The sequence below is a fragment of the Danio rerio genome, chromosome 16, assembly GCF_052040795.2.
Source record: "Danio rerio strain M-AB ecotype USA chromosome 16, GRCz13ab, whole genome shotgun sequence".
Lineage (NCBI taxonomy): Eukaryota > Metazoa > Chordata > Actinopteri > Cypriniformes > Danionidae > Danio > Danio rerio.
In genome coordinates, this window is record NC_141036.1 from 38,374,302 (window position 1) to 38,387,321 (window position 13,020).

The 13,020-nt window shown below is 34.9% G+C and overlaps 1 protein-coding gene across 3 annotated transcripts in view; it reads left to right on the forward strand.

Annotated features, from left to right (window-relative positions):
- The window catches only part of zdhhc18a (zDHHC palmitoyltransferase 18a), a 284,455-nt gene that overhangs the window by 15,208 nt on the left and 256,227 nt on the right, over window positions 1–13,020 (forward strand). For 2 of the 3 annotated variants that reach the window (XR_015510567.1, XM_087286025.1), the window contains one exon: window positions 5,275–5,380. Coding sequence is in view for 2 of the 3 variants with exons in the window: in XM_087286025.1 (XP_087142151.1) it covers window positions 5,275–5,380 (106 nt within the window). In the remaining variant the exon portion in view is untranslated. Of the gene's footprint in view, window positions 1–5,274; window positions 5,381–5,559; window positions 6,365–13,020 lie in introns of those variants that run through there. The other variant, XM_087286026.1, reaches the window with a different exon arrangement.

The following is a 13,020-nucleotide window of genomic DNA, read 5'->3' on the forward strand; positions in this document are numbered from 1 at the left end:
CAGTGCCATCAAGCTGACATTTATGTAACAAAATTGGATATGGGAAATGCTGAAATGCATAATTATGGGGTTGTTATATCCTCTTTCTTAGAGTAACCTAGTCTAGCTTTATAAAATGATGTGGGAACTGTAGAGAAGAACAACATCAGAGTTTGAACTCTGAGCCTTTTTCCTTTTTCCAGTACCTTTCTCTCAGCATTCAGATCTCTTTAAAGTGTTAATTTAAATATTTAAAAATATATATATTTTTATTACATGGATCCAATAATTTTGAGGGAAAAACACTTTCATTTTTCTCATGATATGGATTTGAAGTTAGTCTACTATGGTTTGTTTTAAATATTTTTCATATGAAGTCCACCCCTACTCTGATTGATCAGAGGTTGTTCCCTGAGGTTTTAATTTTGTTTAAATAACTTTTCCAAAACCACACTGTAAAAAAATATTGGTTAATTAACAGGTTTTGTATTTTGTGATTCACGTGTATTTTCTGTATAATTACGGTTGTGAATTGCATTATGGAATTGCATTTATCTCTGCACTGTCGAATTTTGAGGTTGAAAATTGTGCAGTTTCACAAAGTGACTTTTATTGGCATTTTAATAGTTTGAGACCAGATATCGTGTAAGAAATAATATATAGAGAATAAAGTCTGAAACATACCAACAACATCAACCCTGACGATATATCACCTCAAACTGTTAAAAATGACACTTTTTTTTTTTTTTTTTTAAACGTTTTTTTCAAGGTCACAAAATGCAAGTAAATAAAAAAAAAGTGTAAGTAAATAAAACAAACCTGAATCACAAAATACGGAAAATTATCAATTTACAGATTTTTTTTTTTTTACAATGAATCTACATTTATACATCTGCAAAGATGCCGAATTCCATATGCCAGGCCAATACTTGGAGCCTTCACCTTTTTACTAAACAATACCTGTGTAAAGTGATGACATTTTGATGCGTCTTAGCATTGGTGTACATCATGGGTCTCAAACTCGATTCCTGGAGGGCCACAGCTCCGCATAGTTTTGCTCCAACCCTGATCAAACACAGCTGACCAAAGTAATCAAGCTGTTCAAGACTAATAGAGACTTTAAAGCAAGTGTGAGTTGGAGCTAAACTATGCAGAAGTGCGGCCCTCCAGGAATTGAGCTTGAGAACTGTGGTGTACATACACCAATGCCTAGACAAATAATTTGTTATGTGTGCAGAATGCATCTCCACGGTTGGTTAACATGAAGTAAATCTAACACTTCTTCAGGAAAGACATCACAATGTCATCTTTTTAAAGACTCATTTTCTAGTGTTTATATTAAAGGTGCCCACAGTAGGGCCCGCAGGCCAAAGTTGGCCCATGGTAGCCTTTGGTTTGGCCCGCCATCCCATCTAAAATGAGAGGAAAAATGATGGGTAGTTGGTTGGATTGAATGCTTTTGACATTTCAAATTTGGCGTATACCCTTTTGTTTCTTTGTTAAATCGAGGAGCTACAAAAAAAGCCAACTAAAATTAAATGTTGTGAGACTTAAAATGTAAATACTGTCACTTGACAGAGGACAATGAACAAGACATCATTGAGCAAATCAAGGCAAAGGCAGAAGCAGCTCGATTAGTGTATTCAGTATTAAGCTCCATTGTGTTATAAGTTGGTTGTTTATGTTTTTACTATAATAATTTAATTATAAAAAGTAAAATTATACTGCATTTTCATTTAATATGCTTTAAAGCAACTTTTTACAGTTTTTTTTAATTAGCATATATTTAACTTTGGCCCACAGCTCTTAATCAAGTTTAGTTTTTGGCCCTTTACAAGAAAAATTTTGGGCACCCCTGGTTTATATTAACACGATAACGACTGCGTTTTCAAAAACTTTTATTTTGTAACCTTTTTTTATTCTATTCAATTCAATACACCTTTATTTGTATAGAGCTTTTACAATGTAGATTGTGTCAAAGCAACTTTACATAGAAGATGATAGTAAATTGGAACATAGTAGTTTTCAGAGTTTAAATTCAATTCAGTTTAGCTCAGTTTAGTGTGGTTTAAAATCAATACTGAGAGCCTAAACACTGAAGAGCAAATCCATCGATGCGCAGCTCTACAGATCCTGAACCATGCAAGCCAGTGGCGACAGCGGCGAGGGAAGAACTTCACTAATTGGCAAAATTGAATAATTAAAAAACCTTGAGAGAAACCAGGCTCAGTTGGGCACGACCATTTCTTCTCTGGCCAAACGTCTTGTGTAGAGCTGCAGTCAAGGTGCCGGAAGCTGGACCTCGGCAAAGACTCGTCTGTCTCTGGAGCGTCACAAGAATCAGTCTCATGCTCTCCACTCCTCCATGACCACCACAGCAGCTGCTCAGGATACGGCCTGGTCCAGGATATGGAAACCTTGGGATCATCTCGTCGCTGGTCTTGGATGGAATCAGTGGTGCTGCATAGTCTGAGGACCTCGGGATGAGTATCCCCAGGTGGAAATAGAGAATAAAGAGAATAATTAGCATATTTGCTGTTCATAGTGTAAATAAACGAGATGCAAAAAAGTTTTTAATCTAGTTTTGAATTGGGAGAGTGTGTCTGAGCCTCGAACATTATCAGGAAGGCTATTCCAGAGTTGAGGAGCCATATATGAGAAGGCTCGACCTCCTTTACTTGACTTTGCTATGATACTACCAGAACCTCTGAGTTTTGAGATCTTAAAGAGCAAGTTGGATTGTAAAGAAAAAGAAGGTTGGTTAGATAAACAGGAGCTAGATTATTTCAAGCTTTATAGGTTAGAAGCAATATTTTAAATACAATATACGAATTGTGTTTTCAGTAACAAAAACACTATTGTAATCAGACCAAATGTTGTGTAAATGGTCCTAAAGTTGACAAGACCAAATAGATGCTTGAGGGCAGCCAATGAAGACCAGAGGGGTTGGCATTATGGAGCTTTGTCCAAGAAGTGAAACTTTAATTGCTGACAAATGGTTTTGGCAGTTTAGAATTGATGTCAGCACCAACATGTAGCCTAACTGTGCTTCGGTTGTGCCGAGTTCGAAATAATATTCTAATAAAGCATGCATAATAATAAATATAATTTCAATAAACTTTTTAGGTTCTGTCATATTAAAATGGCCATAATTTAGTCAAACTCTATATGAAAATGTGTCTGAATAAAACAGATTTGATTTGCTGACAGAGTGCCGTAATTCACAGGAACTACCATTAAATTTGAAGAGGTGTGCTTAAAGCACAAGTTGAATTGAGGCTTTGTTAGAATTTCTGTGGGTGGCATGTATAAGCATCTCTTCATGTGAGCTCGGTGAACTTGTTTTTTTCTAATTGACTGTAAGACAAGGTTTTTCAGATTTTTATCTCAATAATTAGCTTTAAATGGAGACAACATCCGCTCTAAGTGCTGTGTGTCACTTTTGACTGACGATTTCCAAAACAACATCAAATGTGGTTAAGGAAAAGTGTCTGTCACTGCAGAACCATAAAATAAGGGTGTTCGGCTTAGACCACATCCTCTTAACATTCAGTCAAATGCATATAATGGTTAAAGAACACGTTGTAGACTGCGGCAAAAACTTTAGTCTGGACCGCTTCACTTTGGCAAGAGAAAAATCACAAGCTGCTTTTTTTTCCCCACCTACGCTGATCTCAATCAAGAAGAATTCAACCGTGTCAGCATGTACTCATTTGTCATTTTGCACATCAGATACAAAAATTCCTCTTCTGCCACAGGTGATTACCTCTTTTTTTTTTTTGTAGATACCAGACAAACAGGTAGTAATCATGACTATTCATAACACATTTGCTGTGCTTGCCAAAGCTGCTGAAATCGCTTTCGCTTACTGTGCAAATTTTTAACTCTTTGTATTATGCTTAAAATTCTGTTAAACCAAAGTCCCTTTAATGCAAGTCATTTTTCTCGAGAGCCATCTTTGAAACACCTCTTGGGCATTTTGTCTGAATGGGGAAACATCAAATTTGCCAAGCTTACCATTACATTACATTACATATTTGGAATCACCAATACAATTAAACAACTGTCTCTTAAGTTTTGTTTCTAAACATCACTTAACAATCAAACTACATCGGCATATTTTCAGGTTGCCCAAGCTGAAGCACATGCGCACTTGAAGGTAACGAGATCACGACACCAACCTCATTTATGGCCATTCTTACATATTATCATACATTGAGTAATGTCTCGTCCGATCACACAGCTCTTTGAAATAATTCACAACTTGATCTTGACGGTGAATCTCCTCCAGAAATGACAGCGACTCTTTGTTTACAATTTTGTGGGACGTTTGAGTAGTTGCTGTTAAGTGACGTGTGTTTGACCGTATGGCCTGCACCTCACATTCGTTTCATACAGATTACAAAACCAAAAAAGTTTATTATTAAGTGTAGTTCTGATGAGTTTGCTGACCACCAATCTGTCCAATGATGACAATATTGGACCCATTAGAAATAGGAAAACATTATGTTATGATAAGCATTTGAAGATGCATCATATGACTCAAGACGATAAGCATCTTCTTTGCCATAATATAACGGTAAATAAAACAGTTGTCATGCCAGCTTGCTAATAAACAGAAGCTTGCAATGCGTACCCTACCTCTGACCTCTTCAGATTAGTCCGCTGCTTTTGTAACTAACAGTGATGAGCTTTGAGTGAAGATCTTTCAACTTGTGCACGATGTCTCCTGTGCACAGCACTTCAAAAGATGTGAGTGTAACGGTCCATCCAGCACAATTATACATTGAAAAACAATAGAAAAGTAGTGCATATAAAAGGAAACTGACCCCTAGACTAGGTTCACACTGCAGGCAAAAATGGCTCAAATCTGATTTTTTCCCCGATATGAGACTCAGGTCTGTTTTTGTCATGACCATGTGAAAAGCACAAATGCATGAAATCTCATCTTTTAAATTCTCATCAGTGCCACTTTCATATGTGGTATTAAATCCAATTCAGATCTGATGTTTTGCTATGCATCCACAGTGTGAATTATGTCAGAATTCATGCAACTTTTACAAAATGTTCAGTCAGTGCGTCATGTAATCAGTTGCTGAATTCAAATCTGCTTTCCCATGAGAACTAGTCAACATAGGCTCATTCTGAAAACGTAGCCTTATACACATTTTTGGAGATCAGGAATTATGACGTATGGCTGCATTTTGGCTTTAAAACAAACATATATGATGCCGTTTTGTTTTATTCGTGCCTACCAGTGGACTGCTTACACTCATATGGATGGCTTTTCTGCAGTTACCAGTTTGTCCAGTGGCTCGCTGTCTACATCGTAGGATGACGCTGAAAGAAGTTAACGATGACGGGGGGTTTGAGTCCGGTGAAGAACGTTTCCAGAAAGCAGGTAAGACAAAAACAAAACCCCAAAAATAACAATAACAAGTAAATAACAGGGTGAGAATGTGGTAAAATCTGAAAATGTGGTAAAAATGAGGCAAGAGCTTTTCTTTTTCTGTATTGCTTATGAAGTAGGGTGTTGGGGTCAATCGGTGCTTTTGAAAACACTGTTGGTTGGGTTTTTAGGGTGAGTCAGTTGGCCGACAACAACCTTTGGTGGATTTTCATGAGAAGAACAGGCACAACTGACACTTGCGAGAGAAATTTGACATTTTAAAAAGCATAAAAAAAAAGCGGCCTTTAGCGGATTTGCCAAAACAAAAACGTAGCTCCTACGATGTATTTGGTGCTCTGCTGAAATGTACATATGGCTACGTAATCAGAAAGAGCCTGGGTTGGAACTAGTCTAGTGCCATGCCAGAGAAAGACAAGGTCCGTATCTGTCATAAAACTTCAATCACATCACATTCACATATTCAAGCATTCAAGTATTTTAGGTTTCAGACATGGAAATACACTTATTAGTATTATCAAAACAACTATTTAGAGTTAAAAAAAAAATTCATTTAATTATTATTGCCATTTTTGTTTGCAAAAAAAAAACGGCAATAATAATCATATTAAACGATTTAACAATGTGCTTTATTCACATTAGTAAACTCTTGTACTAATGGCTGGTTGTACTTATGTTATCAGGTTAGGACTATGGGTAGTTCACACTGGAAATTTAATGTTGGCCACATTTGAACAGCTGTGCAAAAAAATCTGATCTGATCTTTGTATTGCATTATTCATATCACAATTTGCATTCCCGTTAGTTTAAATACAGTATATTTATTAACAAACGATCAATGAACATTAATTTTACTATGTTTATCACAGTTTTAGCATTTACTGCATTTATTAAAATCCAAAGTTGCACTGTGCGTTGACAAGAGCTAACATCGAACAACTTATTTAACAAAGATAAATAAATGGTGTAATTAATGTGATGTTCGTCATTGTTTGTTCATTTTGGTCGATACATGAACTGATCCCACCTTCTTTTAAAGTGTTAACTTCTGATTTAAATTTTTTTTTTTTCACATTATTGGTATATTGATTCCACTCCTAACTTCAAAAGCACACCCCATGATGCATTTTCATTTCTTTTTTTCTTTCTTTTCTTTTTTTTTTTACTTTAGCTGTAAAAGCAGGTTTACAGTCTTGGATTTATTAGTCTAGAAAAAGAAGAAGCCAAGGGTTCTCAGCATCTGTGTCCAATATTAAAAGTACCACATGTTAGAGTCAACTGACAAAAAGATTTACATTAAACTTTGCTTGTTATTTCACATTTAGTTTCGAGCTGTGCCTGTTTGGTAATGACTTATTATTTAATTAACCACTATTAAGGATGCTTAATTTCTTATGCACCATTCATTCAGCTTGTTCTTGCGTGAAATGAAATCATTGCCAATTCTACTCCCATTTTATACACTGGATTTCATACAATGATGGCTCATGGTTGATCAGTCAGGAAATCATACACAGTCAGGAAATCAAACAGCCATGCTTTTATGCTTGTCTCATGATGATATCTATAGTTTTTTTTTATACTACAAAGGGTTTGCTGGCACAGGTCAGAGGGAGAGGGCAGTATTTTATTGCAGATGTCAAGGCTAATGATTGATAATGCAAAAGCGTAATGCTCTTCAGATGGACGTGTTATATGCGGAGGCTTGGAGACCTGGGTTCATGCCCTTCTCTGTCTCTCATTCTTTCTGAGTCAGGAAAACAGGCCTGCGTTGGTTTAGGCATGATTCAAGATTCGAGTTGGTGCACTTGCTTTTTATAGGCATGTAAACTTAAAACATAACACTTAAATTTTTAGTTTCAAAAGAACAATAAGGTCCCATTATTTGAGCAATACATGTACAACATTTATTGTTCAGCTCAATATTTATTGCATTATTAAAATTCATTCAAAATGACTCTTGTTAACATGATTCACTTCAAATTATTTAACACTAACAATGAATGACATTATTTTCATAAACTAATGTTGACTAATATAAATAAATACTGTAATAAATGTATTATTTAATGTTTATGTCAGAAAATAAGGTTGTCAAAAGTATAAAGTATTGAATTTGGTATCGTTACCGAAATGTCAAAAACGTCCATTTCCTACTAACACTTGAGTTAGCTTCCTTAAACAGTGCTGATTGGCTGTTGTGTTTACGTGTTCGACAGGAATTACTGTGATTTGTGAATGGTTAATCAGCGATGTTTAAATCAATGGATCATTTTAAAATTTCAGTACTGATTAATACTGAAAATTATAAACTTGATACTTTATACTTTTGACAACCCGTTTTACTAAGATAAAAATGTAACAATATATTTATTACAGTATTTATTCATATTAGTCAACAATAGCTTTTCAGTGATTTTACCAATTACTAAACTAGACAATTGGTACTTGATTTGTATGGATTGGTCAACCCTGGTAAATATGAATGAAACCTTATTGTAAACTGAGTTTTTAGAAATTCTAATAAAATTGTTTTTAAATTATATTATATTTTATACACTTACTGGCCACTTTATTAGGTACACCTGTGTAACTGTTGGTTAACGCAAAGTTCTAATCAGCCAATCACATGGCAGCAACTCAATACATTAAGGCATGTTGACATTGTCAAGAAGATCTGCTGCAGTTTAAACTGAGCATCAGAGTGGGGAAGAAAGGTGATGAAAGTTAATTGACTGAACGTGGTATGGATGTTGGTGCCAGATGAGCTGGTTTGAGTATTTCAGAAACGGCTGATCTACTGGGATTTTCACCATCTCTAGGGTTTACAGAGAATGGTCCATCAAACAATCCTGATAAAAATCTTGCACCACAGTATCCATAAAATTTTAGGTAAGCAACACAAATATATATATATATATATATATATATATATATATATATATATATATATATATATATATATATATATATATATATATATATATATATATATATTTAACTCTTTATTTATTTAAATATTTGTGTTGCTTACCTAATATTTGTGGATACTGTGGTGCAGGTATCCGGATTGTTTGATGAATGGAAAGTTTAAAAGTAGCATTTATTTAAAAGAGAATTTTTAAAAAATGCTGTGTTTGTAAATGTTATTTGTTGTGTTTCTAGTGAAATATAAGCCCAGAATAATACAAACAGATCTCTTTGGCTGAACTCAGACTGCAGTTCAATTTGATTGCCAGTTTACCTTTTAGATCTTTTTCCTGCTCTGTACACACACACACACAGCTCAGTAATTTATGGGAGTGACAACCAAATTAACTCCCTAAAAAGCCATTAAACTCCCTGTTAATGGCATAATGGATGCATCGGTAATTAAAGCACTTCACTCCGGGGTTTTAATGCTGCTGTCACTCCTAAACTTTACAATTATATGTGGCCAAATAAAAATTAGCACAAAACAACACTGATTGTTTGAAAGCACGATGTTCGCCAGAACCTAAAAACTTTTATAAAAACGAGGCATGTTTTTTTTTTCCTCAATGACTTTTCAATTAGTTTTAGTGAGTGCCTAGAGGACAACATGATAAATGACGGAAGGGTAAAGTATCACATAATTGTTTGTTCACATGTCAGAGCACCTACTTCAAACACGAAAACGCTGATGTATTTCCCCTCAGTCACAGCCACTGTGTTGCATATCCATAAACCGATCATATAGTGTTATAATCTCTTCAGCTAACTTGAATGAAAGCAAAAAACAAACAAACATTTAGCTGTTAACATTTTCTGTGTCCATTAGTAAGAACAGTCATTGACCCTCTACTCAATTAGCTGCCTATGCTAATGAATGTGACCAGAAATGGGACAAAGGTAAGCCATGGTTCATAGGCCAGAGCTTGTACTAGATTTGTTAATGACTTCAGCTCAGAGCCTCCCTTCACTTGTAATTAGATGAGTAGCCTGACAGGTTAAGGATTAGACAAAGCTCGCTAATAGACTGTGAGTTGCATTTACTCAAAGTTGGTTCTCATTCGCATTTTCACTATACATTGGCCATTGAAAATCAACAGTACCTTACATGGTAGGTACTGTGTTGTAAAGTGAAATTGGTTTTAACAAATAAATTCATTTCTTGATTCAGCAAAGGTTAAAAAAAAATAAAAAAATCATGGGTCAGCCTTTTCCCGCTCTAAATGACAGAGTAACCACACTCCCACACTGTCCAAGGGTGAAGGTTTCAGCCTTGTTTTAAGTCAAATAATTGCATTGACAGCTGTTGTAATTCATTCACATTTTTTCCTATTGTACAATGTGTTAAAATACTATCTTAAAGTTTTAAGATTACAACCTTTATATATAAAAGTTGTAAAATTAAGTATTTTTAGCTCATATTAAGCCTGTGATTTTTTTCTTCTTCAGTGGAGCATAAATCAACATATTTTGAATAATGTTCTTGCTGCTCTGTTGTAAGCCAGTCAAAAATGTAAACTGAAATGACTACAATGTTTGTGTGTATTTCTGTGTGTGTTTCTGTGTGTATTTCTGTGTGTGTGTGTGTGTGTGTGTGTGTGTGTGTGTGTGTGAGTGAGTGAGTGAGTGAGTGAGTGAGTGAGTGTGTGTGTGTGTGTGTGTGTGTGTGTGTGTGTGTGTGTGTGTGTGTGTGTGTGTGTGTGTGTGTGTGTGCGTGTGTGTGTTCGTGTGTGCGTGCGTGTGGTGTGTGTGTGTTGCAGGGAATCTTTTAAAATGACCTTGCAAAGAGTCATTGATTGTGTGATAGTTGTGTAGAGGAATTGTAGATGGTGTGGGGAATGTTACTTAAATTAGAACAGCAAATAATTTGGAAAAAACTTGTAAAGGGCTGATAATCCATATAGGACCAGAAAGTTCCTGCAGCTGAATCATGAGTACCTTTGGTTTGTTAGCAGGTCACATCTTATCAGGGTGCTGTAATCTCTAGCTGATATGCTTTCCCTCCATCTCTAATGGAGTCGTTGCTTAATATTGATGGGTATAGTGAAATAATAATGTTTGTCTAAACTCATTAGCACTTATTTCTCTGTATCTTAGCAGTTAGTTTTTGTGGATATCCATTCAGACCAATGCTAATATATACCTATATAACGATAACAAAAACGATAAATACTTACCAGGCTGGATGTAGAAGTGGATCTGCTAAAGTTCAGTCAGAATGCAAAGAATAGTGTTATAAGACTTTAATCATGGCATTTTTGTTGCTAAACTGGCTGATCTACGTAGGCAGGTAATAATCCTAAAGTGAAGCAAATCTTTTTAAAATTCACAAAAACAAACAAACCCTGATTCGAAAATTAGGTGCGTTTCCATCAAGTTGTTTGAGAGGCTGACTAGTGTCTAGAACTAAATAGTACATAAGGCTGGGCTGTCCAAGCTTGGTGCTGGAGGGTTTAGCTCCAACCCTAATCAAATACACCTGAATCAACTAATTAAGCTTTTACAACAAGTTGGAGCTAAACTCAGCAGGACACCATTCAGGTCTGAGTTTGGACACCCTTGACATAAGGCAAGCATAATAGAGACAACCTAGTTGTTTGGGTGTAAAGTTTTTTAAAAATGATTTCCAAACCTTAAGGGAAAATTGTTTTTGTGAAATAGAGGGATTTTTATTCAAAATTTGTTGTTTTTTTTATGTGATGGTTAAAAATGCACATTAAAGGTGCCATATACTGCATTGATTTCAAAAGTTCAATTGTTTTCTGATGACTACATATGTGGCTTATGTAAGTTCAAAAATTCTGCAGAGAACAGTTTTACATGACCAGAGGTGTCTAAAGTAGGGACTGCAGGGCCAAAGTTGGCCCATGTTAACCTTTGGTTTTGTCCACCATCCCATCTGAAAAGAAAGCGAGAATGATGGGGAGTTGGTTGGGGTGAATGCTTTTGACAGAGTTCGTCATTTAAAATTTAACGTAACCTTTAGATTCTTTGTTTAATTAACGAGCTACAAAAAAGTAAATGTTTCAGTTAAATGTTGTAAATAAATCAGACTTTTAAAATGTAAATACTGTCAGTTGACAGATTGAGAACAATGCACAAGACATGGGTGAGTTAAATATGTTGTTATAAATTTGATTGTTTATGTCTTTACTTTAATAAGTTCACTATTGACCCTTTTCACATTTCTGGGTTTCTCAGTAGCAGAAGGCGTCAGAGCTTGGTAAACAGAGGGCAGTGAACAAATAATTGTTTTACAATCTTATTTGCTGAAATCATAAATGAAAACTCATCAATGGTGTTATCAAGACTTTCTGAATAAGAAAAAAAATTGTGAGACTGATGACGTCAGTTACAGGAGAAAATAACATCAAATTTCCCCTCAGTCCCATAGATGCTACGTTAAAAACACCTTGCATCAGTGGTAATTCGTTTTTTGTCATTTGAAGCAAAGATGATGTAATACATAAATTTTCTTACATTTAAAAAAAATCTAAATATTAAAAACTTTCAAGGATTTAAGATTATGATGACTGTTAAACGTGTCATAACAGTCTTGTGAAAAGGGTCCATAAAACAAAAAAATTGACTGCATTATTAATTCATACATTTTAAAGTAAAGTTTTTTGTTATTTTAAAATATTAGCAAATAAATTAGGAAAATACCCATGGCAAATTTAATGTAACACAGTTTGGTATTTTTAACTTTGGCCCACAGCCCTGAATCAAGTTTGGTTTTTGGCCCTTTATTAAAAAAAAGGTCTGGGCATCCTGCAAATGACGTTTAATAAAGTGTATTGTTGTTTCACTTCAGAGAAATTGCAGTAAGAGCTAAGTGATAAAAGATGATGCTTAAACGTGCATTACTCAGCAGTCTACATGTGTTTGTAACCTCAAATTACAACATTTCACAAATTTTACAAATAATGTGATAAATTACAAAAAGATACAATAAAACATACCTTCTGCCTATTCAGAGTGATGCTGAATACATTTTAACCTGTATATCCTGCATTTTGCATTCTGAAAAGCTCTAAAGCAATGGCTGATGGAGTCGTTGCATAGAGACTAGTGGGCCATTATTGGTGATTGTGTGTGTTTGATTGTGTGTGTGTGCGGTCCTTTACTGACAACTGCGTGTGTGGATCTTGTCGGAAAATATGGCGAAAAGTCCTAAATGATAGTAATAGTTTGATTGCGGTGTTTACTTCAATAATGCCACTAATATATGCATACTCCACATCTTAATTCCATTTCTGTTTAGTTCAGTTATGACTTTAGTCGGATTAAGGTAAAAAAAATCGCTGTTTTGAGCTTATGTAGGCTCAAAACAGTTAAAAATTCACGTTTAACTGAATAAACAGTTAGTAAACACAAGTACATCATATTGAACATCATTTATTGTATAATTTAACAGTTTCTCAAGCAGTCTGTGATACATTTTGTAAACAGGAGATGAGCCCCCTTTCTAATGCGCCACCTGGCTTGAGAAACCCTTTCTCAAAGACTTATTATTTGGGTGACATATTCTGAATGCCTTTGGCAGAATTCAAATGAGCCATTTTAATCTAGATTAATCTAGAATAATTCCGAGATTAATCTAAATGAAAAAAAATTAATCTATGCCCACCTATAAAAAAAACACATGGTAAAAAGAATTTAGT